General features: G+C 36.0%; 1 protein-coding gene, 1 long non-coding RNA gene and 2 other non-coding genes across 5 annotated transcripts; 3 read left to right on the forward strand and 1 right to left on the reverse strand.

The window, feature by feature from the left end:
• Positions 1-430: 430 nt before the first annotated feature.
• LOC107795426 (uncharacterized) lies at positions 431-2912 on the forward strand. Its single transcript, XR_012708484.1, has 2 exons — positions 431-2487; positions 2557-2912. It is a non-coding gene; the product is annotated as an uncharacterized LOC107795426 (long non-coding RNA).
• A 325-nt stretch (positions 2913-3237) lies between these two features.
• Positions 3238-3448, reverse strand: LOC142180518 (small nucleolar RNA U3). Its single transcript, XR_012709139.1, has one exon. It is a non-coding gene; the product is annotated as a small nucleolar RNA U3 (small nucleolar RNA).
• A 9891-nt stretch (positions 3449-13339) lies between these two features.
• On the forward strand, positions 13340-19439 carry LOC107794929 (protein SAWADEE HOMEODOMAIN HOMOLOG 1). Of its 2 annotated transcripts, none has more exons than XM_016617805.2 (9): positions 13340-13495; positions 13785-13870; positions 13984-14029; positions 14141-14348; positions 15130-15202; positions 17618-17669; positions 18614-18772; positions 18982-19101; positions 19186-19439. In XM_016617805.2, the coding sequence occupies exons 1-9, from the start codon at positions 13442-13444 to the stop codon at positions 19300-19302; spliced, it is 915 nt and encodes a 304-aa protein (XP_016473291.1). In that variant the 5' UTR covers positions 13340-13441; the 3' UTR covers positions 19303-19439. The 2 variants fall into 2 exon arrangements, with proteins under 2 accessions (XP_016473291.1, XP_016473923.1); XM_016618437.2 differs by having other exon boundaries at positions 18629-18772.
• Positions 19440-22576: 3137 nt separating this feature from the next.
• TRNAK-CUU (transfer RNA lysine (anticodon CUU)) lies at positions 22577-22649 on the forward strand. Its single transcript has one exon. It is a non-coding gene; the product is annotated as a tRNA-Lys (tRNA).
• The last annotated feature ends 618 nt before the right edge of the window (positions 22650-23267 follow it).

Consider the following 23267-nt stretch of genomic DNA (forward strand, 5'->3'; position numbering starts at 1 on the left):
TTTCTATTGAGCTGAAGAAAACTGTAACTTGGCGTGGCAGCTCAGATGGGTCTGTGAGATATGGGGAGAGAAGTTCCATTTGTGGTGTTTGTTCTCTGTCTCATGACATACTGATGCTTGCAGCCATGGCGGTTTTCAAATTTTTTTGTTCTCTGGAAAACAGAGAACCTGAGCCTACCCAGAGGTTCTTACCAGTAAAGCAAAGAGTTACGCATAGCTTAGAGAATGAGGCATCAGAGACTGGGATTTTTTTGTACAGGGTGGTTGCCCCTCTCTGCTATGCCCGTGATTTATCCATTGATAACCAGAAAAACCAACAGCCCTTTCAAATAAACAAGAAAAAAGAAAAAAAAATCTTTCATCCAAACACACCCCTGTACACTTCTTTGTTTTCCTCTTCTCTTTGTGCTGCTGCTACTGATGTTGTAAAGGGGCTGTGATGATTGCTTTCCGTTCTTGGCTATGTTTGATCATGGCATTGAGAAAATACTGACCGTATCTTGGCGAGGCGATACAGTATGGCTTTGTATAGCAAACTGGTGTCTGCAGCCATGGCGGCGTCGCTTTCTCTTTTGCTTAGTTCAAATACGGAAAATCTGAGCCCTCAATACCCATTTCATGTTCTTCAATGGTGAGCCATTATTCTCTTTTGAGAGATTTTAACCAAAAGACTCTTGTAAGTCTCACTTTAAGACTGTAACAGAGATTTTAAACCGAAAGGACTGTGTAATTCTTGATTTAAGAAACTAACTCGTACTTCTCTCTTTTTTTCTCCTCTCTCTCACTACCCCACATGTAATTATATACAGAGAAAAGAGGAGAAGAGAGCTGGGAAATTCTGATGTGAAAAACCAAAGAATTCCCCCATAAAAGGCAAAGGTTAGTCCAGAAAGGAAAGAAATGAGGCAAAACAGAGAGTATTGGGATTTTCTTTAAAAGAGTGGTTGTCCCTCTCTGTTCCGTCATTGATTTTTCTCCATTATCAAACAACCAACAGCCCTTTGTTTATGAGAACAGCAGAAACTGGAAAAGGACTTAACTTATATACATTGCATCTCTGTCTTTTGTGTGTGTGTGTGTGTGCATGCGCTTGTGACTGTGTGTATTGTTTTTAGAGTGTGGATGGAAGGTGCATAATGAGGCAGTGGTGATGATGTTACTATATCTGAGATATCCGATTCGGGCATGGAGATGACTCGACCCGTATCTTGGCTTGGCAACCCGGTATGTCATGTGATCGAGACTTCTGTCTCTGATATGCAACCGGTGTTTGCAGCCATGGCGTGGCTGTTTTCTCTTTTGCCTTATCAATAACACACATCTGAGCCCCATTTGCTGAAAAGAAAAAAAATAACAGAATCTTTTCTGTGATTCATTACCCTCTTCAGGCCCCACACTGTGGGATACACTGGGTATGCTGTTGTTATGCCGTTGTTGTTGTAATGTTGGGAATATGTGACATGTGCTACGTTCGGCTACAAGTTATCATCCCAAAAAGAAATGAAGCAAAACTGAGAGTTTGGGATTTTCTTTAAAGGGTGGTTGCCCCTCTCTGTTCTGCTGTTGATTTTTCTCTATTCACAAAAAGCCAACAGCCCTTGTCATGGAAACAACAGAAACATGAAGAATATAATCAAACAATATTACTCCTCCTAGTACCACTACATATTTGCCTTTCCTCTGTGTGTGTGGTGTGTTGTTTTTTTGGCGTTGATGGAACGTGCATAAAGAGGCAATGATGCTTGTGTCAAGGTAGGCTGCCTACAGTACACCCCTTAGGGGGCGGCCCTTCCCCTGACCCTACCTGAATGCGGGTTGTTTTATGCACTGGGCTGCCCTTTTTTTATGGAAGGTGCATAAAGAGGCAATGATGATGATGATTCTATATCTGTGCTAATCAATTACGGCATGGAGATTGTATGATCCGTATCTTGGCTTGGCAACTTGGTATAGCCTGTGACTGAGGTTTCTCTCTCACATGCAAGCAATGTTTGCAGCCATGGCATGGCTGACTTCTTTTTTGCCTTATCATAACACACATCTGAGCCGTTTAACGTTGGCCTCAAATCATCTTATTTGTGCAAATCTTGCTTTTCTTTCTGGGCTATGTTCAATTACGGAATTGAGAAAATATCCGATTTGTATCTTGGCGGGGTGACCAGTTACGGCTTTATGTAGCAAACTGGTCTCTGCAGCCATGGTGATGTCGCCTTCTCTTATGCTATGGTAAGAGACACAACAAATCTGAGCCCTTGCTGTTCTGCCGTTGATTTCCTCCATTATATAAAAACCAACAGCCCTTGTTTATGATAAAAGCAGAAAGAGCAAAAAGGATTCAAGTTATATACACTGACATCTTGGTCTTTCCTGGTGTGTGTTGTTTTTCGGTGCGGAAAGAAGGTACATAAAGAGGCAATGATGATGATGTTTCTATATCTAGGCTAACCAATTCGGGCATTGAGATGACCTGACCCGTATCTTGGCGAGGTAACCCGGTATGGCCTGTGAATTGTGATTGAGACTTCCTGTCATTGACATGCAACCGGTATTTTGCAGACATGGCGTGGCTGGCTTCTCTTTTGCCTTATCATAACACACATTTGAGCCTCATTTGCTTGAAAGGGAAAAAAAAGAATCTTTTTGATGATTCAATGTTGGGATATGTCGGATGGGCGGTTTTCTGCTGCAAGTTATAAATCATCCGGCACTCCTACTGTATCACCATATTTGCTCAGTATGAGCTGAGAATAGCCTAGAAAGAATGAAGAATGAGGCATCAGAGAGATTGGGGTTTTTTGTAAAGGGTGGTTGTCCCTCTCTGTTATGCCTGTGATTCTCCTCTGGTAACCAAAAAATACCCAACAGCCCTTTGAATTATACAAGAAAAGAAAAAAAATAAACAGTCATCAAAACACACCCCTATATTCCTCTCTTCTCTTTATGCTGCTACTACTTATGCTATAAATGGGCTGTGATGATTGCTTTCTTTCTGGCTATGCTCAATCATGGCCTTGAGAAAATATGGCGGGGCGGCCCGGTATGGCTTTTGTATAGCAAATTGGTGTTTGCAGCCATGGTTGGGGTTGCTTTCTTTTTTGCTTTGTCAAAAGATACAGTAAATCCGAGCCTCACTTTTTAACCTAAAGGCCCGTGTAAGTCTCGGTTTAAAAAACTTAACTGTCCCGGGAAATTCGGAGGTGAAAAACCAAGGAATTTCTCATATAAGTTGTTGTCTTTACTTTGTCTGAGAGCCGACCACCCCAGACCTCTCGTGGGTCTGAGAACGATCCTCTACTGTTCAGAGGCTCAAGGGCCACCAAAGATGCTAATCACGGTCTGGCTCATGGCCACATTTCATCCACTTAGACTTGGTTTCCTATCTCCTTAGAACTCAAGGATACAGCAGTGGTACGAGCCTATAGAACAAATGTTGTTCAAGTAAGGTCGACGAGCCTATAGAACAGATGCTGTTCAAGTAACTCTAAAACTTTGATATCGAACAACTCACTATTTATCGCTGATAGAAATTCAATCAGAGTTTGAGTTTCATTTAAAAAGCTTCTCACTAATTCTTTGTATCCCATTAACGTCGGCTTATCTGTCAGTCGCGTCGGGTCTGCCGCTCAGTTGAAAACTATGAAACAAGTCTGCGGTAGTTCAAAACTGGAATTGGCACAATATCGCGAAGTGGCCGCCCTTGCTCAATTTGGCTCAGACCTTGATGTTGCGACTCAGGCATTACTCAATAGAGGTGCAAGGCTGACAGAAGTAATAATCATATTATTTTCCTGATCATTATGACCCAATTAATCCATATCTACCCACTTTTCCCTCATTAAACTTACGCGCCTTTGTCCTCTATAAATAGAAGAAAACATTCGCCAAAGTTGTGCCAATATGTGGCAATCCACCGCAAAGACAAAATTTGAAGGTAATTTGCTAAAATGTACTAATGTTTGTATAAATTTTCTTCAGATTTGTTTCGCTTGTTTTGTATGAATTTTCTTCAGAGTTGGGTATTTTTGAATATTTTTAAAATTTATGGGTGTAAGTCACATTTCATATTTTTTATTTTTAAAAAAAGGTGAAGTTTTTTTTGAAAAATTATGTCCAAACAAACTTTCATCTTCAAACCAAATTTTACCCAAATCAGATTTTTTAAAACAAATTTGAAAATCTATGACTATTTGACTTTGACTGTGAAAAGCGAAAAATAGGCACACAGTAGTTTAGAGTAGAAGGAGTGAAAGCCACTTGAACGCTAGCTTAATAACTTGGATGAGTTGGAACAAGTTGCAATATTATAAATTGAGTTATAATTCGCTTAAAGTCCTCGGAATTAAGCCTATCAAAATAAGAGAGTTGATGGTTTTCGTAAGTTATAGAAAGCTCAGTATAGCTTGAATTTACTTGAGGGAGTCTAAGACTAGGAGCAATTAGAAGAGATGAAATATTTTTCTGGTAGTAGAATAAGGGTGTAATGGTGATATATAAGAGGAGGGGGGTTAGACCTTTGATTGAGTAACAATTTTGAGAAAAGGGATTTCATGAGTTGCACGAGATTAGAACCCATATGATGAATCACGTTGGGATGCTATGAAATACGGTTATTGAAGTATATTATCATCCCTAGGAGGATCAGGCAAATCACTTCAAATGTTCCCCGATGAGACGTGAGCCTTAGTGATAATGTATTATGTAAGAAGTTTCAAGTTATCAGTGGTAGATTATGGATCAACATTAAGGTGAATCAACAATGGATGGATAAAAGTTACAAAGTAGGAGATGAGATTAGGTCGTCATTCTTAAGATGAAAAGTAATGAGGAAGAACTAAATGACTTAGATTTATACATATAGGATAAGCAGCGAGACAGTAACCTGGAGTTGGGTAGCAGACCTAGGTAGTAATAAACCGAAGTAAGTGTTATGGTATAACATGACCTACCTAGTTATAGTAAATCCATAAGGACAGATAACCAAGGATAAGAAACAAAATATAGTAATAGTGGTACATTCAACAAAGTACCAAGCGAAGAACTTCAATATACCTATAGATGCCCAGAGGGACAGCTTGCCGTAGTCCTGTATATGTTCATAAAGTGAGGCTTCGATATTGGTTAAAAGCTGGAGGAAAATAAGAGAAGAGTCGCATAGGCACACATACAAGGACAAAGTCGTACATACTGCATGATAGAAGGTAGCAATAGTTACGAGATTGGAAGAATTCTGATCAAGAGTCGTGGCGTGAGAAAAAGGCCTAAAGGGGGGAATGCCCTGGCCTTTGAATTTATTCATAGAACAGTTGCCTAGATGGAAAAGGACAATATTAAAGTAGGTTATGAGAATGATAAGCGCATTAGTCAACATTCGAGGACGAATGTTCCAAAGGGTGGAATGATGTGACACCTCATATTTTTGTACGTGAAAGTACATCGTAAGTCAATTGATGTAAGCTTGAAAATGAGATCCTCTTTGAAAGTATATAAAGTGATTTATTAATGTTACGTCCCATTTTCGCAAACCTTTAAGAGTTATCATTCAGGGAAAAATATTTCTAAGGGGACATGTTGTTACACCCCGTACTTCAGACGTCACTATCATTATAGGATTATTTAAAGTAAGCTAAAAAAGGACGAAATCCTTTTACAAGGATAAGAAAGGTTTAAAATCTTAAGTAAGTTAAGATGAATATGAGACTTTATAATTATGATTTAAATGAGTTTAAAGTCATGATATGACTATATATGATGTTTGGATATGGAATATAAAGTTTGGAAAAAATCGGATTTAAGTTGCGGAAAAATTGAGTTAAGATTTGCCTTGTAACGAGCCATTTTGAGAAATTAATTCGTAAGCTTTTGATGTCATTTTTGGATATATATCATACCAAAATTAAGGTATATGAACCTAGTTTCCAACGGTCCAAACCATTTATTCATACGATATAGGAGTAAAGAAATATAGATTTTTAAAGTAGGGTCACCAAGTCACGTCGCCACACTTCGGAGAAACTGGCAGGTTTATAGGCTAGGTTGTGAGGAAGTTTTCTCCCAATATATTGAGAGTTACAGGTAGATATTTATATTTAATTAAAGCTCCGTGTGTCTAGTTTCTAACACTTCAAACCGTTCATCAATATGACATCATTGTAGAGAGATATTTGTGTTTTTGCGAGACTGCGTAGGAGGCCTCTATGGGACCCACTTGGTCGGGGCCCGATCTTCACTTATTCTTATCTGTTTTTTAGGATGAGCTTTGCTCATTTTTCGTTATCCTTACAGACTCACACTATCCAAACCCTACCAAACATCTCCCCAAAAACTCCAAACAAATTCCAAAGGAATACACCATAATCAAACTTCAAAAGTTAGCCTAAGTGAAGAAGGGAGTCTCTATGGTGTCGTGATATGATTAAGGGTGGTTGTAAGATAAAGGAAGCTTTGGTTTGAGTTTTTACAGATTTTTTAAGGTATGTATAACATCCTATTTCTTGGGATTAATATTATCTATGTGTTAGTTAAGTTATTGGATGAAGATTACAAGATAACACTTGAAAGGGAAAGAGTTATTGTTATCTTTTGTTGGGTTGTTTTAAGGCTATATATATATATATATATATATATATATATATATATATATATATATATATATATATATATATTATATATATATATATATATTATGGCTGAAATTTCAAGTTGTATCTACTGCCTAATGCCTAAGGTATGTAAATCATGTTCTTGGTTGTGTTTAAGGTTAATCATGTGTTGTTTGAGTTAAAATCTTCAAGATAGTAATTGACATGGCATAAGGAATCGTTATCTTTTTTGTGGGTTGTGCTGAGGCTATATATGTGGTTGGTTGTGGCTGGAAATTATTATAAATAGTTTGATTATGTTGTGGTTGTTGTTGTTAAGCTTATCTATGTGCTAATTCAGTGGATTGAAGAAGATAGCATGAAAAATAAGAGGTTGACGATAAAAGTTAAGGTGCTAGGCGTGTGGACTATTTTTGAAGATTATTCTTGTGATGTTTTGGGATGAAAATAATATGGTAAGCATAAATATGATGTTATACAAGTTGTAGGTAGATTCAATGAAAAGGAATTGGATTAAATTATATTTTGTTAATTGTAAATCGAGCTTGCCGCTCAAAACGGTTGTTGAAGTAATCAGATAGTTTATTGTGAATTATATTGTTGTTGTTTGGGCTGTTTGGTGACTTTTAGTAACTTATGGGATGTTGTAAAAATATGGGAGGTGCTGTCCGTTTTTTTGTAGAATATTGGTTTTGAAATGTGAGAGTTACAATGCTTATATGATGACGATGAAATTGGGTTACTCATTGTAGACGTAAGAAGATCATATTGAGCTTGGTTGACAATTGGAGAGAAGATTGCAAAGGTATGTTAAGGCTAAACCTTTCCTTCATTTTTGCATGATCCCGTAACTACATATGTTTGATAACGAGACATAAAGAGAAGTTCGTATTCATGAATTTATTCACATTATCCTAGTCTGAGAAGTTACATAATTCTCCCTTATATTATCATTTTCTTCCAGTCAAGTGAGCAGAGGGTATATATATATATATATATATATATATATATATATAGTATTACAATATTTTCACCACCATCGAGCTATAATCGATGGGCATGCCCCTATTGGGAAACTTCTGATCAGATGGTAAGTTATATACCGAGCCTATTGTGGCCGAGCACCTATGCGCGAGCCCAAAATGACTGAGATATAGAGCCTAGTATGTCCGAGCGCCTATGAGCAAGCCTACTACGGCAGAGCAGTTATACATACCGAGCCTTATAGGGCCGGACAATTATTTTACTTACTATATTAAGAGAGATGAGTCAGTATCAGCAGGTAAGCATATCTTCAAATTATAGTTGACTCCCAGGTACTTTCAGTTATTATATTTTCAGTTTAGTTTTAGATTTTAGTTATCTTGTTGCCGCCTGACATACTCGGTATATTATTTCGTACTAACGTCCATTTTGCTAGGGACACTGCATTTCATGCCTGCAGGTACTAATAGACAACTGGATAGACCTTCCCAGCAGACAAAGTCAAACATCAGCTTGGTTGGTAAGCTCCACTTCCTCGGAGTTACCAGGTCGATACCTTGGAGTCCATTTTATATATACAGGTTTGATGAGTAGGTCGAGGCCCTGTCCCGGTCATGATACAATTCAGTTATTCCTAGAGGCTTGTAGACGAGTCTTGTACATTTTTATATCAGTATTGTGGCTTTACCGATCCTATGTAGATGTTTAGTTTGTTATTGCTGGTTGTAGACGTTATTTTCAGATGATTCAGAATATGGCCTCATCGGCCTAAGTTGAGGGTTACCCTCCAGAGTTCACAGTTACAGAGTGGTACGTTCGGGCCAAGTATGGCACCGGGTGCCGGCCACGCCTCTTCAGGTTTGGGGCGTGATAATATAACTGAATTATGGTGTATTGAATAACCATAAACTTGTTAAACTGTGTAATTGGTAACTAAGGTAAACTGATAACCATAAAATATGATAACTTCTTTTGCACTTTTTGATAAGGTTATGCTCTAATATTTTTATTACTATTAATTGCATCCCACTTTCAACATCCTATCAAGTCTCATTCAACCTGTACTCCATAAATATACCCCAATGGGCAATCATCCTCTCTAGAACCTTGGGTTTTTCCTGCATTTGGCATCCAATACATTTGGAATTCGATAGGAAGAGAAGGTTGACTATTGATCTAAGCTTCATGGCATGATCTAGAGTTAAAATAAATGAGAAAATCCAGAATGTCTTGGTAGTTAACTGTTTATATGCGTGGCCGGCACACACATATAAAGGAAACTCCACTGGATACGACTTCATAAACTCCATTGGACACTTGAACCTAGGGCTCTGATACCAAGCTTTGTCACGCCTCGAACCTGGGCTTGGACGTAATACGGCACCCGGTGACAGACTACATGCGACCGAGTGAACCAACTGCTGACTAAATCAACATGTGGTATCATAACATATTGAATGCGGAAGATAACCTAACACATAATGATTTACTGAAAGTGTGAATGAAATAAATCAAGTGAGGAAACACTAATATAATTCTGAAACATATCTGTAGCAAACATTGCTTAACATGAAAAACCTGCGACTCTATCTAACTGTTACTCTAGTCTATGAAGCCTCTAATGAAGTACTGAAAACACTGACTGTCTCTAAATGCATAAAGATTGTAACGTAATGGTAATGCCCCGAAAGAATTGGGGCTCACCAAATAGCTGGTTCGAGGATCCCGGCGCTCTGAATCATCAACCTATCAATCATTACATGCATCATGAGATGCAGGCCCCAGGCAAAAAGGACGTGAGTACATTTGAATTGTATTGGTATGTAAAGCAACTGAAAGAAAGAAATATAAATTGTGAAATTGATACTGAGCTGATAACTGAGAATTGATAATTGATAACTGAAATGATAACTGTTGAAACTGAAACTAAAATGATAACTGATAATTGATAAATTAAGTAAGGATATGAATACTCCCTCTTCAGAATGATGAACAACTTATTTATCTAAATAAATAAAATGCGGCCTCAGGCCCAATATATCTGCGCACAAACTGCGGCCTCAGGCCCAAGGATGCACAAAGCATAAACTGCGGCCTCAAGCCCAAATAAAGGTGTTCAACATTCAGGGATTAAAAATCAGGAACTGAGAATCATATTGAAATACATGATACTGAAATACTGAACCATAATGAGTTACATGATACTTGAATGCTGAATAGAGCTAGACTGAGACATGTATTCATGAACTGATTATGAAAACTGAAACTTCAACTGTTTATGACATGCTGAGTAATCTAGAATAAGACTCATGGGCATCAAACAGAAGTCTATATTGATTACGTACTGAGCTCACAACGTTCGGAATAAAAGTCATGAATGAGTTATGAAGCTAGATAATAGAAGTTCTATAACTATTTAAGGAACTAGACTTAACTATACTTCTGAGGCAATTAGTAATGTCGTAAAAGAAACGTAGTGTAGGGAGAATCATTAACATTCCCAAACATAGAGAGTTAGCCTCACATACCTTAACTTCCTGCTCTTGAGTGTAATACAACATTCGCCAACCCTTCCAACTTTAATCTATATCACTACAAGTCAAATGGATTCCATATTAGCAATAATACTCATGTTTTGGTAACTTAGGCATTTTCTCAAATACTTGGTGGGCATAAAGCTTCATAGCCCTTATTAATAGTGTTTCTACACCCAACAACCCATTCTATTGCTCATAGATAAATTCTAAAATCTCAATTTGCTATAATCAATACCATTCTTCATCACCCATAAGATAAACAACACCCTTAATAAATAATTAACAATCAACAAACCAAACCTATAATCATTCATGCTTTTCTATCAAAATCATCAACCCATGTCTCATGAACTTGTAGTTTATAATCATTAATCCAATGCTATAATCAATTAGAGGATGAAGATATTACCTTCTTAGCGTTCAATCTTCTTGAATTCGAGTTCTAGGGTTTTGTCTCTCAAAACTGATGTCTCAATCAAATATCTAATAATTTGGAGGGTTTACCCATGTTAATAAGGTATTGGAGAATTGAAATTAACTTAGAATCACCATTATAACTTACCTTAGATGGTGGAGGGACCTTGGAGGAGTTAGGTTCTTAAGAGCTTCCCTTTCTAGAGCAAGTTTTTTGTGTTTTGGGATGTGGGGGACGAAGTAGGGCTTTAAAAATGACCCCCCGGGTGCACTCCTATGCACCTGAAGGCCCAACCAAGCACCTGGACACACAGCAGGGCAGCAGCACTGCCACAAGTGCACGGCTGCGCACGAGACCATCTAGGCGCGCATAATGTGCATTGTCCAATAAAATACACATAACATTTTGCTCAGAAATATGTTTGGGCTCCACAATATATCTTTGGAAAGATATTTCAAATGGCTACAACTTTCATATATTACGTTGTCCCAAATTCCCAACTGATATTTACGAAATCCTTCTAGATGACAGACTTTCTATAAACTTAGTCGATTTTATCAAATCTTATACACCTCACTCTCCGTCTTGATTCAAAAACAACTCTTTTCACCCGTACTCACCCCGATAGGACTCCATATGTCTAAGATGCCATCTTAATACTCATTTAATATGTCCACATCTAGTTCGAATTTACGGAGTGTTACAATGCCAATATCATTAAGAACAGTGAGTGAATGACAAACATAACTCCCATCGATAAAATCGTAAACTCCATGACCTTTGAATAGGGGTAAAAAGAGTTCTCTCCATAGCATGTAGTTGGTGTAATCAAGAACAGTGGGAAGAAGGTTTTTGATGTTGGAGAGAGATATTGCAGATTGGGATGAAACTGGAAGAGAGGAAGATGCAGCCATAACACTAGAGGTTGAAGAACTGGATTGAGATGAAGATGATGACATGAAGCTGGAAAAGAGGAGAGCGCACAGAAGGAACCTAAGCAATCTGATACCATGTAAGAAACTATGATTCTCGTCAATCATATAAAAGTTTACATGAGGTATGTATAGATTACACATTGATATGTAAACATTATTCTATCCTTACGAGAAATTGGTACAAATTAACATACTTATCATATTTTTCGTACACCATTATGGTTCAAAAACTTAATAATATCAGTTTTATTTTAAACACAGAAAATTAGTTCTCTACCTTTGCACTTATAAAAACAAAGAAAAGTTATACGTGTCTAAATTGCAATAATGAGATAGCCACATATATTACCATAGGAGTGTTCTTATAAATTTCAATTGAATTATTCCTGTTGATTAAGTTAGTGCATATTGGAAAGGCAAAATAGCCTCCCGGCTACTTAAACTTGCACCTGATTGCCAACCCGGTAAAGGAACTTATAACTTTACCATTTAAACACCTCAATTCATACATTTGTGAACTAATAAACCTCTCAAATGGAGCGTGTATATCAAATGCGCTAACACTATAACACGTCATATTTTAGGACTAGTAGTGGCTTGACATGTATAATTTATGGGTCCCACTTATTTTAACAAATTTATCAAATTTTTATTTTCATGGTTTTCCTTTTCTTCTTCATGGCATTCTACAGATAAGCCAACCCCACCATGTGTTTCCACCCAAATACACCACATCAACTCGTCACTCACATCTCTACCGCCAGCACCACCACACCACTACAAATAAGTCAAAATCACTAGAATTTATCTGCGCATAGACCAAAAAAAAGGGAAAAATAAGCAACAAAGATAACTCGATTAGTTGTTCTATCTAAAACCACAAGCTCACCACTCCCTTCCCACCATGGGCCACCACAAAACTACACCAGAATGCTCCTCCACTTTGAAGCCATCATTGATCTACTTCTGGAATTCCAAAATTGATTTTTGTTTTGTTTTTGCCTAATTCAAAAATTGGCATACAAGTTTTGGATTCTTAATCTCTCTCTCAACTATAATCTTGACTTTCAGTGGAAGAATAGCATGAGAGAAAATTGAAGGGTGCTTGCAAGAGTAAAACTGTTGGGTTTGATTTTGAAGTAAGAGAAAGAAAATGGATGTATTGGTTGGGGGTAGAGCAAGAAAGGGAAAGGATGTAATGGTAAAGAAAGGGATGAGATGACATGTGGGCCTTTCTTTCTTTCTATTTCATTTATTATTATTTTTTTATTTTAATTTTTTTTAATCCAAAATTACTGTACTCACACGCGCTAATTATGTGAGCTGCACGCACTGTCCATGTCACATGTGCTCTTGCCACATAAGCATAGTCAATGGTTAAAGATGTTTATTAGTAGTTTATATATGTATTAGTTGGGGTGTTGAAATGGAAAGTTGTAAGTTTCTTTATCGGGTTGGCAATCAGGTGCAAGTTTAAGTGGCCAGGAGGCCATTTTGGCTATTGAAAAATATTCACTCACTTGGTATTTCTATATAAAATTGATGAATATAAGATATATGTGTTATATATAAACTTTTATCATATAAAATTCCAAGCCTGCTTGACCCACACACCTCCACAGTTCAACCGGAGGTTAATTCAACCGGGACCATTATAAAATATATGTAGCAAACATAAGTATTTGCTACCCGATGAGGCAATTGCAACAGTTTGGGTGGGTACGTTGACTTGCTGCCAGGAGTCGAAATAAACACGTACACGTGGCGATTAACTAGTGGGTGAACAAGTACACCAGACACTCCCCTCGACTCAGAGGATCTTTCTTTCCCTATTAAAGCAACTTACAACTCTGCTTCTCTATCAGGCAGTCAGCTGCACAAAATCCAATAAAACACACACACACACATACACATACACACACTCAGTCTCTCTCTCTCTCTCTCTCTCTCTGCATTTGAGAGGCAGGAAAAATGGCTGACTTCGTGGAATTAGAAGAAGAATTGGCCGAGTTCACATTAGCTGAGGTTAATTCACATTACTGTTAGCAATCTTTTATTTTCTGCTTTAGGCAAACTTATTTTCTCCCTTTCTCTGATTTTGCATGCCATTTTCTTTGTTTGATTTCAATTCCTTTGACTTCTCATCTAATCTTGTTCCTTTTTTGTTTTGTTACATTTTACTTAGTTCCCTTATCTAACTGTAACATACAGGGAACTAAAATCAAGCATGATCAAATTTAGATTAAATTACTAAATGTGGATTAAATCTGCAAATGCTTCATTAATTCTGAGGATTTTCAGTTACTTTCTACAGGATATGAAAATGACCGCCTTGTTTAAGCGAATGAAAGAAAAACCAATTAGTCAAGAGTTCTGTCAAAAACTTGCAACTAAGTTTAGGTAAAGTTTCCCTTTGGGGCTAAAATAAATGTTACTACTTCCGCTTTGATAAGTTGAATTTTCTTCTTTACTTATATGCTTTTTCTTTTGTTTGCTAATTTTTAAATTTGCAGTTGTTCACCTTATCGTACTGGAAAATCTTTCATAAAATGGGAACAGGTTTATCTATGAACTATCTTCTCAATATTTATTTCCCTTTTTAGGTATTCATGTTATCTGGATTCTGGATTATATTATAAATCTATTATGTATGTTTTTGCTATGTTAAAGGTGCAAGATTGGTTTATGGATAAGCAAAAAACACAAGCAGCTAAAGCCATTGCTGATAAGAAAGAATCTGATGTTCCTCGACCTCGACAAGCAAGAAAACCAAAATCTAAAAAGAAATTTTCAGCTCTAATGCTTTCCAGAAAATACAATGCTTGCGGGTACACAAGACTCCCCGATTGTGCATATGACCGGTCTCAGAAGCCCAAAGGTTACCGATTTCCCCTTGACCTTTATATATCTGATGTTTGATTTTTGTCCTCACTTAATGGATTAAATGTTGTTTACTCTATTTGTATCAATGTATGAAATGCAAGAAACTACTTTTCAGTTGTTCAAATATACATAATTATGCTAAAAACATTAAAGATAAAATAAATTCTTAATGTAACTAGCACAAGATCACTCTAATGTCTTCTTTTCCTGTTAATCTGTTTTAACCTGCCATTCAGTTGAAATCTTTCTCTTCGTATGAGTTTGGCAAAAAGTTTTAATTCAAATTTGACTGCATGAATACTTAACTGATGGCTAAAGTAAGACTAAGATATTAGGCCCGGGCAACATAGAGCTCCTTCACCAACTTTTGAGTATCCCTTTAATGAATCTTTCGGATTTTGTTTTAAAATACTCGCTACCAACTTTAGTCTAATCGTATTGCTTTTATTGCTCAAACACAACAGTTTTATTTAAACAGTTGCAAGCATCTTGGTGAAACCTAGAGAAAATATACAAGTACGATATCCTGTGGTTTTGAGACATTTTTCTTGATTTTTTATCTGATTTATCTCTGTTTTACTTGTCATGGTTGAACATGGAGATTACTCGTTTTGCAGTTTTGTATTCTGTTACGCACGAGCACATTGTCATGATAAAAATGATGTATCGTATGATTGAGCAAGTAACTTACTCAGATATTTTAGATATAGTGCCTTGAATGCCGTACTATTTGGTTTCTGTTACTCAAGCTTAGACTAATGTGCATTCTGTTACAGTTTCTGCTGCAGAGATGGCCACAGAGCTCGCAGAGTTGTCTTTTGAAGCTCTTTCAGCAAAGGATTTAGCTTGGTGAGCATTTAACACAATTGTAGCCTTCTCTATATGACAAATAGTGTTACATTTTGCTGGTAGTTCAAGACCCTAATCTGTTTCTATTTTCTCCTTGTAGTTTCTGATTGTGACTCAATACTATTGGTCTCTTACATTCTTCACTAACCATTGTTAGATGGGAAAAGGGCCAAAAATATTCCTCTACTATGTGAAAAGGACTAGTTATGCCCCCCGTTATACTTTAAGTCTATAATTGCCCCGACATTACAAAACTGGTGCAAAAATACCCCTCTGTCGTTAAGGCCCTCCATCATGGACACCACCATCTGATGTGGCCTGACATTTCACTGAGTTGGCCACCAAAATACCCCCTCCCCAACTTCTTCTTCTACCACCGGCTTCCCCCTTCACCCAAAATGAATGTTCCATCTGAATTCAAATATATTGCATCCAACAATAGAAATTAAACCGAACCCAATTGAAATCTGCACAATTTATCTGTGGCATTTGGAAAGTACCAACTATATCAAGCCTTGAAGCATAAAGATTCGCAGAATCAGATTAAAACTAGAAGTAGTTGAATCAAAGATTTGTTCTATATGTAATTTAAAAAGAGAATTTTTATTGGAAAAGTTCACAAGAAGAATGCCCCCGTTTGTTCGGTAATCTTTCGGTGGGTTCTCCATGGTTGATGATGATGGCAACTGTAATGGTACTAAAGAAAAAGAAGAAATTTTGCAGCAAATTCTTCACCAGAGAATGTTTTAATGATTGCTACCCAAACCTATTGAAATAACCCATTAAAAGTCTGCCTACTCTATTACTATGATTTCAGAAAGTTGAGATCAAAGGAAATGATACAAACAAATTATTAGGATTTTATTGAAGAGATGTTTTTTGAGATAACACCTTTTTAACTTGCCATATGAATATATGACTCTGGCTTCCTCAGTTTCTTACTTTGTTGTTAGCCCACTTTAAAATGTATGCATATATAATTTTCTTTCATGGAAGTGAAATCCCAATTTCTTTAAGAACAGACTTTCTCCTCATTAATTTCCATAAGTAAGCTAAAACAGTTACTAAGGAAGATGGTGGTAGTGGATGGGTGCAAGGGGCGGTGGTGGTGGAGGAAGTTAGAGAGGGAGTAAATGGGGTTGGGGCAGTGACATGCCATGTGGGGGCCACCTCAGTAATATGTTGAGCCATATGGGATGGTGGTGTCCATGATGGAGGGCCTTAACGGTGGAGGGATATTTCTGCACCAGTTTTGTAACGTCGGGGGCAATAATAGACCGAAAGTATAACGGAGGGCATAACTAATCCTTTTTGCATAGTAGAGGGATATTTTTGGCCCTTTTCCCTTGTTAGATTGCCAAAGATGATAAATGTCGTGGTGATGTTGTACGTGGGGCTTATGTCTAGAAAAAGGCGTACTGAATAAACGTTTCAGCCAGAGTCTCTTTTGTTGATTTGTGCTGCTTTATGAATATCTGAGTTCAGTATGGAGAGTGGAGTCTAAAAAGTTGAAGGTAGTAACAAAGTATTGAGGCGTTCTCGGTTACGTCAGGAAGAATAAGAAACTACTAATAAGTGAAAAACTGTCACGTGGTTGAGGCTGGATATCGTCCATGAAATTACCCCGAGATAATAATTTACATTCCTCATCATAGTAATTGAATGCCAAAACGAATTATGAGTACTGATTTATCATGTTCGCTCAACTTCTACCATGAAATGTCGAAGTCAATGAACATACCATAATGTAGAGGCAAATCTTTGATACCTCGGATTGTGCGACGGCAAAAGTTGGCAATATTCAGTGGCTGAATGGTTCAGGCATTATATGAGTTGGTTCTAGGTCAAAGCAACTTAATGATGTTCTGAGCATAGAATTCTATTGAAGGTTTATATGAATGTCGTAAAGGTTGACGGGCTGTGTAGCAGAACTCCCTTTTCTATAGTAATACTAGATTCTGATATTCATTACTTCCTTCTTTTTCTACTTCTGTTTCTCTGCTTCTCTTGATTTGCTTCTTTCTTGATTTCTTTTGTCCAAAAAGACTTTTGCTTCTCCTTATCTGTGTGTGCCTCTTCTGCTGCTAGTTCTGCTTTTGGACTTCTTTTCTGCTACTATCATTTGCTGTCAACTATTCTTTTTCTCCTTTTCTTTTCTGTTCTTTGTCTTGTCCTTATTCTCCAATTCTTAGATTATGTACTGAATTTTAGGAAAACAAAGAATGACTCTTGCAACTAAAGCTAAGTATTAGTGAAGTCCTAAACTAAATAAATGTGAAATTAAATGCTGCAAACTGTATTATACTCTGCCAGGCTCTTAAGCGCAGCGGCAAAATTGATAATCCCCCTGTCTTCTATGAACTACTTTTGTAACTTAGAGAACCTGACCAAGTAGCTTTTCTCTGTCTTTTGCAGGTATGATGTGGCCTCATTTCTCAACTTCAGAGTTCTTCGCACAGGCGAGCTTGTAAGCTCTTTGTTCTCTGTGATTGTTTTTCTGGTTTTCCTATTTGCCTAGGTGCACTGTCATTTTAAATTTAAATTTGTCCGGCTGTTCTTGTTTACTTGGAAGTTTTAGTAGTCTAGTGATCACGGTGTATGTGAGAGATTTAAGATTTCTCCTTGACCACTGTGAAATAGGGAAGATTTACATTGCCATGGACCAGAGTGAAGTAGGAACAGTTCTGTGTTTTGAAGTTCCTACTCCATAGATTAGAACCACTAATCCTCAGGCCTTAGGTTTTATGTGAAATTACAGATACACTCATGTGAGATAAATAAATTTGACACCTCAGAACACAATGGAATAATGGTAGAAACGCATGGATAACTGAATTCGAAACGTTGATGGTGGACTGTAAGGAAAGGGGCATGCCTAAAAAGTATTGGGGAGAGGTTGTTAGGCAGGACATGCTATTGCTCCAACTTACCGAGGATATGACCCACGATAGAAAGGTGTGGAGGTCGAGGATTAGGATTGTAGGTTGACAGATAGTAGTGTGTTCCTCATAGGCTTACCAGTTGTACTTGGATTATTTTTGTATTATTTTATTCATGGTTCTTTACTATTACATGTTGTGTCATTCGCGTCCGTTAACTTAATATATTGTTCTTACTATTGTTTGGTACTTGTTGCTTTATCTCCACTTTTACTTGAGCCGAGGATCTATCGGAAACAATCTCTGTATCTTTATAAGGTAGGGGTAAGGTCTGCGTACGTACTACCCTCCCCAGACCCCATTTATGGTGGACTCACTCGTCACTCGGCATATATTTTTAAGTCGAAATGCATTTACTAAAATAATATATGTAATGAAATGGGCTCCATATTAAGGTGCAACAATCAGCGTCATATCAACAGAATTTTACGTCAGACAAAGATTTGTCGCTTATAGTCTGACATTTATGTAGTATTTCGTTATGCAGGAAGTTCGTATAAGATTTGCTGGCTTTGGTCATGAAGAAGATGAATGGGTGAATGTTAAAAGGAGAGTACGTGAACGTTCCGTTCCCTTAAAGCCCTCAGAATGTGACAGGGTGAATGTTGGAGATCCCTTGATGTGCTTCAGGGTATCATTTCGTTTCTCCAACTTTCGTTAAGAATAAAAACTCTAGTTTTTTAAAAAAAAGCACCATAGAAATCATGAAATTTCCGCTTTCCAAAAATGGATTTGGTGTACCAGTGCAACAACAAAGTCACAATTAAGCATGGTATCTGGACAGGCAAGGCTCCAAATGTTGTTATGACCATTTTGTAATGTTATGTTTTAAATTCACAGGAAGATGAATATCTCGCAGTATATGGTGATGCGCAAGTTGTGGAGATCCAAAAGAAATTACACGATAATACAGAATGCACGTGTATCTTTGTCGTCCGCTACGACTTGGATAATGCTGAGGTAAATCATTGGAACATCGCATGTACTGGTAGTAAATTCAATGTCAATAATAATTTTATTTTCATTGTTATTGCTCGAACGCAGGAGAAAGTTACACTTGACAAGTTATGTTGCAGACCAAACCGAAGCAACAGTATACTGCCTGAAGGTCGTGCTAAATTATGTGTCTTGAACAGTATTGACCAAGCAAATACTCACTAGGCCAGAGCCTCCGCAACGTTGTTCTGTTGGAATATTGTATGGTTTGGCCAATCTAAATATGTACTCTCTATGTTTTATCATTTTATGTGAAAATGTTTGGTCGGGCATGAAGTTTAGAAAAGAAAAACTTTTTGAAAGTCATGGTCTTAAACATAACATTTGTGTAGCTATAAAGTCATGTCATTTGGGATAAAATGAGAAATTTAAAATTAAATTATTCCTAATTATAAAAAAAGGTTTTTTCTCATTTCTTACATAGTAAAAATGAAAGAATGTCACATGAAACGGTCGTCAATTCTTTATGCCAATCGTTTCGTCTGGCCTCTTTTCCAATAACAAGTTGGGATAAAGTTCCCATGTTAAGGCTTTAGGTCAAGTTCTAAATGTAAAAGTTGAATTACCAAAATATCCATAAAAATTGAAGGACTATTTTACCCATAAATTATATAAACACTACTTCACTAATATTTGTACTAAAAAGTAAACTCACCTTCTAATAAATAATAAACCTGTACTCCTTAATGCAGCCTATTCAACTCTTAAGTTAGCTTTCATCTGCTGATACTTTCTCGCAAATGCATAGGAAAAGCCTAAAACCATACATTATCTTTGACTTTAGATTCAAAGTCATATATATTCTTTTACATGGAGCACTAATAGTACATTTATTTTAACAAAGTGATACACTTTTAGTCATAACATTAAATAAAGCTCAAAAATATACATTATCTTTGGCTTTAGACTCAAAGTCATACATATTCTTCCACATAGAGCACTAACAGTCTATTTACTTTAACAAAGTGGTGCACTTTTAGTCATAACACTAAACACATTTTAATTTTTAACAGAAATCTAAGATCTGACAAAATATCTGTTCCCTTTATTTTCTTGTTTACCGAAAGAAATAAAGATGACAGATTTATCTAGATAGCAAATAGTAAATATACATAGAATTTATTTACTATTTATCTATTTACTATACGTAAAATATATATTTTACTAAGAAATATTAAACACAGTTAATTTTTATTTGCAATGATTTTTATCTAGATAACCTCAAATGGTATCTAGATTTTTTATTATATGCATAATATTTACTATACGTTGACATAAAATAAATATACGTAAAATCATTGCTGAGAATAAAATAAATTTCATTACTGAAATAAATATACGTAATATATATTTATTAGATTTTTTTATTTTATGGGAGTCAGCGTATAGTAAACATAATATTTATTTTTATTTTATGTATATTTACTATACGCTGACTCCAATAAAATAAAAAAATCTAATAAATATATATTACATATATTTATTTTAGTAATAAAATTTATTTTATTCTCAGCAATGATTTTACGTATATTTATTTTATGTCAACGTATAGTAAATATTATGTATATAATAAAAAATCTAGATACCATTTGAGGTTATCTAGATAAAAATTATTGCAAATAAAAATTAACGGTGTTTAACATTTCTTAGTAAAATATATATTTTACGTATAGTAAATAGATAAATAGTAAATAAATTCTATATATATATTTACTATTTGCTATCTAGATAAATCTGTCATCTTTATTTCTTTCGGTAAACAAGAAAATAAAGGGAACAAATATTTTGTCAGATCTTAGATTTCTGTTAAAAAATAAAATATGTTTAGTGTTATGACTAAAAGTGCACCACTTTATTAAAGTAAATGGACTATTAGTGCTGCATGTGGAAGAATATGCATGACTTTGAGTCTAAAGCCAAAGATAATATATATTTTTGGGTTTTTTTTTCAGTGTTATGACTAAAGTGCACCACTTTGTTAAAGTAAATGTACTATTAGTGCTCCATGTGGAAGAATATGCATGACTTTGAGTCTAAAGCCAAAGATAATATATGTTTTTGGGCTTTTTTCAGTGTTGACTAAAAGTGCACCACTTTGTTAAAGTAAATATACTATTAGTGCTTCATGTGAAAGAATATGTATGACTTTGATTCTAAAGTCAAAGAAGACGTATTGTTTTGGTCTTTTCGTCGCAAATGTACATACTATCTCAAACTTTAGATTGTCCATTCAATGTTTGCTCCTTCGAGCTTCCAACAATTATTAAAGGTTCATGTATTCATCCTTCTCTCCCTCTTTCATTCACTTTATAAAATTGGACAGTAAAATCAATTAAGCAATTCTTCTCACTGTCAGACCATTTGTCAATTGGAAAAATCCTTTTTCTCATTGAAAATTTGTTCTTTTCATTTGACATATCTGTTAACTATCTACAGCACATAACACCAATCTATAAGTGTCAAATGAGGTAAAGTTTTTTCTTTTCCTGTTAATTTTATGAGTCGCGCAAATTTTGCAATTGTTCTTGTTTTTATATAATATTTCCATAGTTTTTATCATGAAAATGAATATCTTTTGTTATGAAAAGATTGGCTACTACACCATCCTTATTGATTTTCAGTGAGAAATATTAACTTTGTTATCTTCCTTTTGCTGTAACAAGGAATTTTTTATTCAAAAGTTAGGCTAATTATCACGCCCATTAGTAGACTTCACTTCTTTACGTCCTCTTCTATTTACTTTTACCATTAAGAAGTCATGGGTTATTTGGAAGTCTACCACATACATCAAAGAACAATAGGGTCTACAATGCACGGTTAACTGTTAAATTGTTTCATAAGTCAATTGTTATCATCTGAATCTAAGTTTCAATGATATATACGTAGAAGAACATAACTCAAATCCTCATAAACCAGCTATCATTCGGTTGGATTTAGGGCGCTATAATTCTTGCATATCAAAATTAGTTTCGGAGGAAAAAAGAAAAATTAAGTATTAATACATCTGACTTCCAAGAGCAATTATCTTTAATTTTAAAGAGTTTGTAACGATTGATAAGAACTATTCCTTTGATAAGAACTTTCAATAACAATTTTAGTCTTCGTGTTTGTCGTGCTCTCTAGTAGAACTAGAAGTTTGAAACTTTAGTAGTTTTTGCGAACATTAATGATGAATGAGTCGGCTCTTGTAGGGAAAAAAAAACCCGGCTAATATAACTAACTACTCCTAAAAAGAACTCAAAATATGCTCCTCTAATTTAGCCGCAAAGCCCTTAACCCCGTCCTATCTTCATTAACACAATTCCCTTCGACAAAAGGAGAGGTTTTTAAAGCAAGTTAAAGCTAACAATAGTGGTTAAAAGGAGTTTTCAAAAGGGTTTATCAATTCTCATGCGTTAAAACAATAGTTTTAAAATATGATAAGTTGTGTGAAAAACAAGCCCGTCTAGCTCAGTTGGTAGAGCGCAAGGCTCTTAACCTTGTGGTCGTGGGTTCGAGCCCCACGGTGGGCGTATTCCTCCTTTTTGTAGGACATATTATTCCTATTTTGGGTTTTGAATAAGTTGATGTCTTGGGCCTTAATACTCTGCCTTGAGTACACCTCAAAGGACTGCTAAATGGCTCAGGAGAATCTTCTGGACCTCATTTGAATCTGGGCCTATGAATTCCCACCCGTGTCAGGTGCTAAATGGCTCATTTGAATCTGGTACCGCATTGGAACCCGACTATATCCGTATTCGCGCCGCATAGTGCCCCATTTGGAAGGAAGCGCTACCAAGTATTTTTCCATACACATGGCTCAAACCCTTAACCTCCGGTTAAGAGAATAACAATCTCATCCGCTGCACCACATCCTTTGGTGGTAAGAATAGGAACTTATGGTGCTGAGTAACGATTTAATACGTGAAAGAAACCAATACATCTATCTAATAATCCTTTTCTTTGTTGATTAGTTATCTTGATATAACTACCTTTAGAAAAGCAGATAAAGTACTGCTTTTTGAATTCGAGACCATCAATGTCTCCTTTATTTTTTTTCTTCATTTGTTTTTGTTGTCAATTTTTCAAAGAGGTTTAAAAAGAAAAAAGAATAGAGAAGTATTGAACTGAAGAGCCTGATTGTCATTCTT

This window comes from Nicotiana tabacum, chromosome 4, assembly GCF_000715075.1.
Source record: "Nicotiana tabacum cultivar K326 chromosome 4, ASM71507v2, whole genome shotgun sequence".
Classification (NCBI taxonomy): Eukaryota; Viridiplantae; Streptophyta; class Magnoliopsida; order Solanales; family Solanaceae; genus Nicotiana; species Nicotiana tabacum.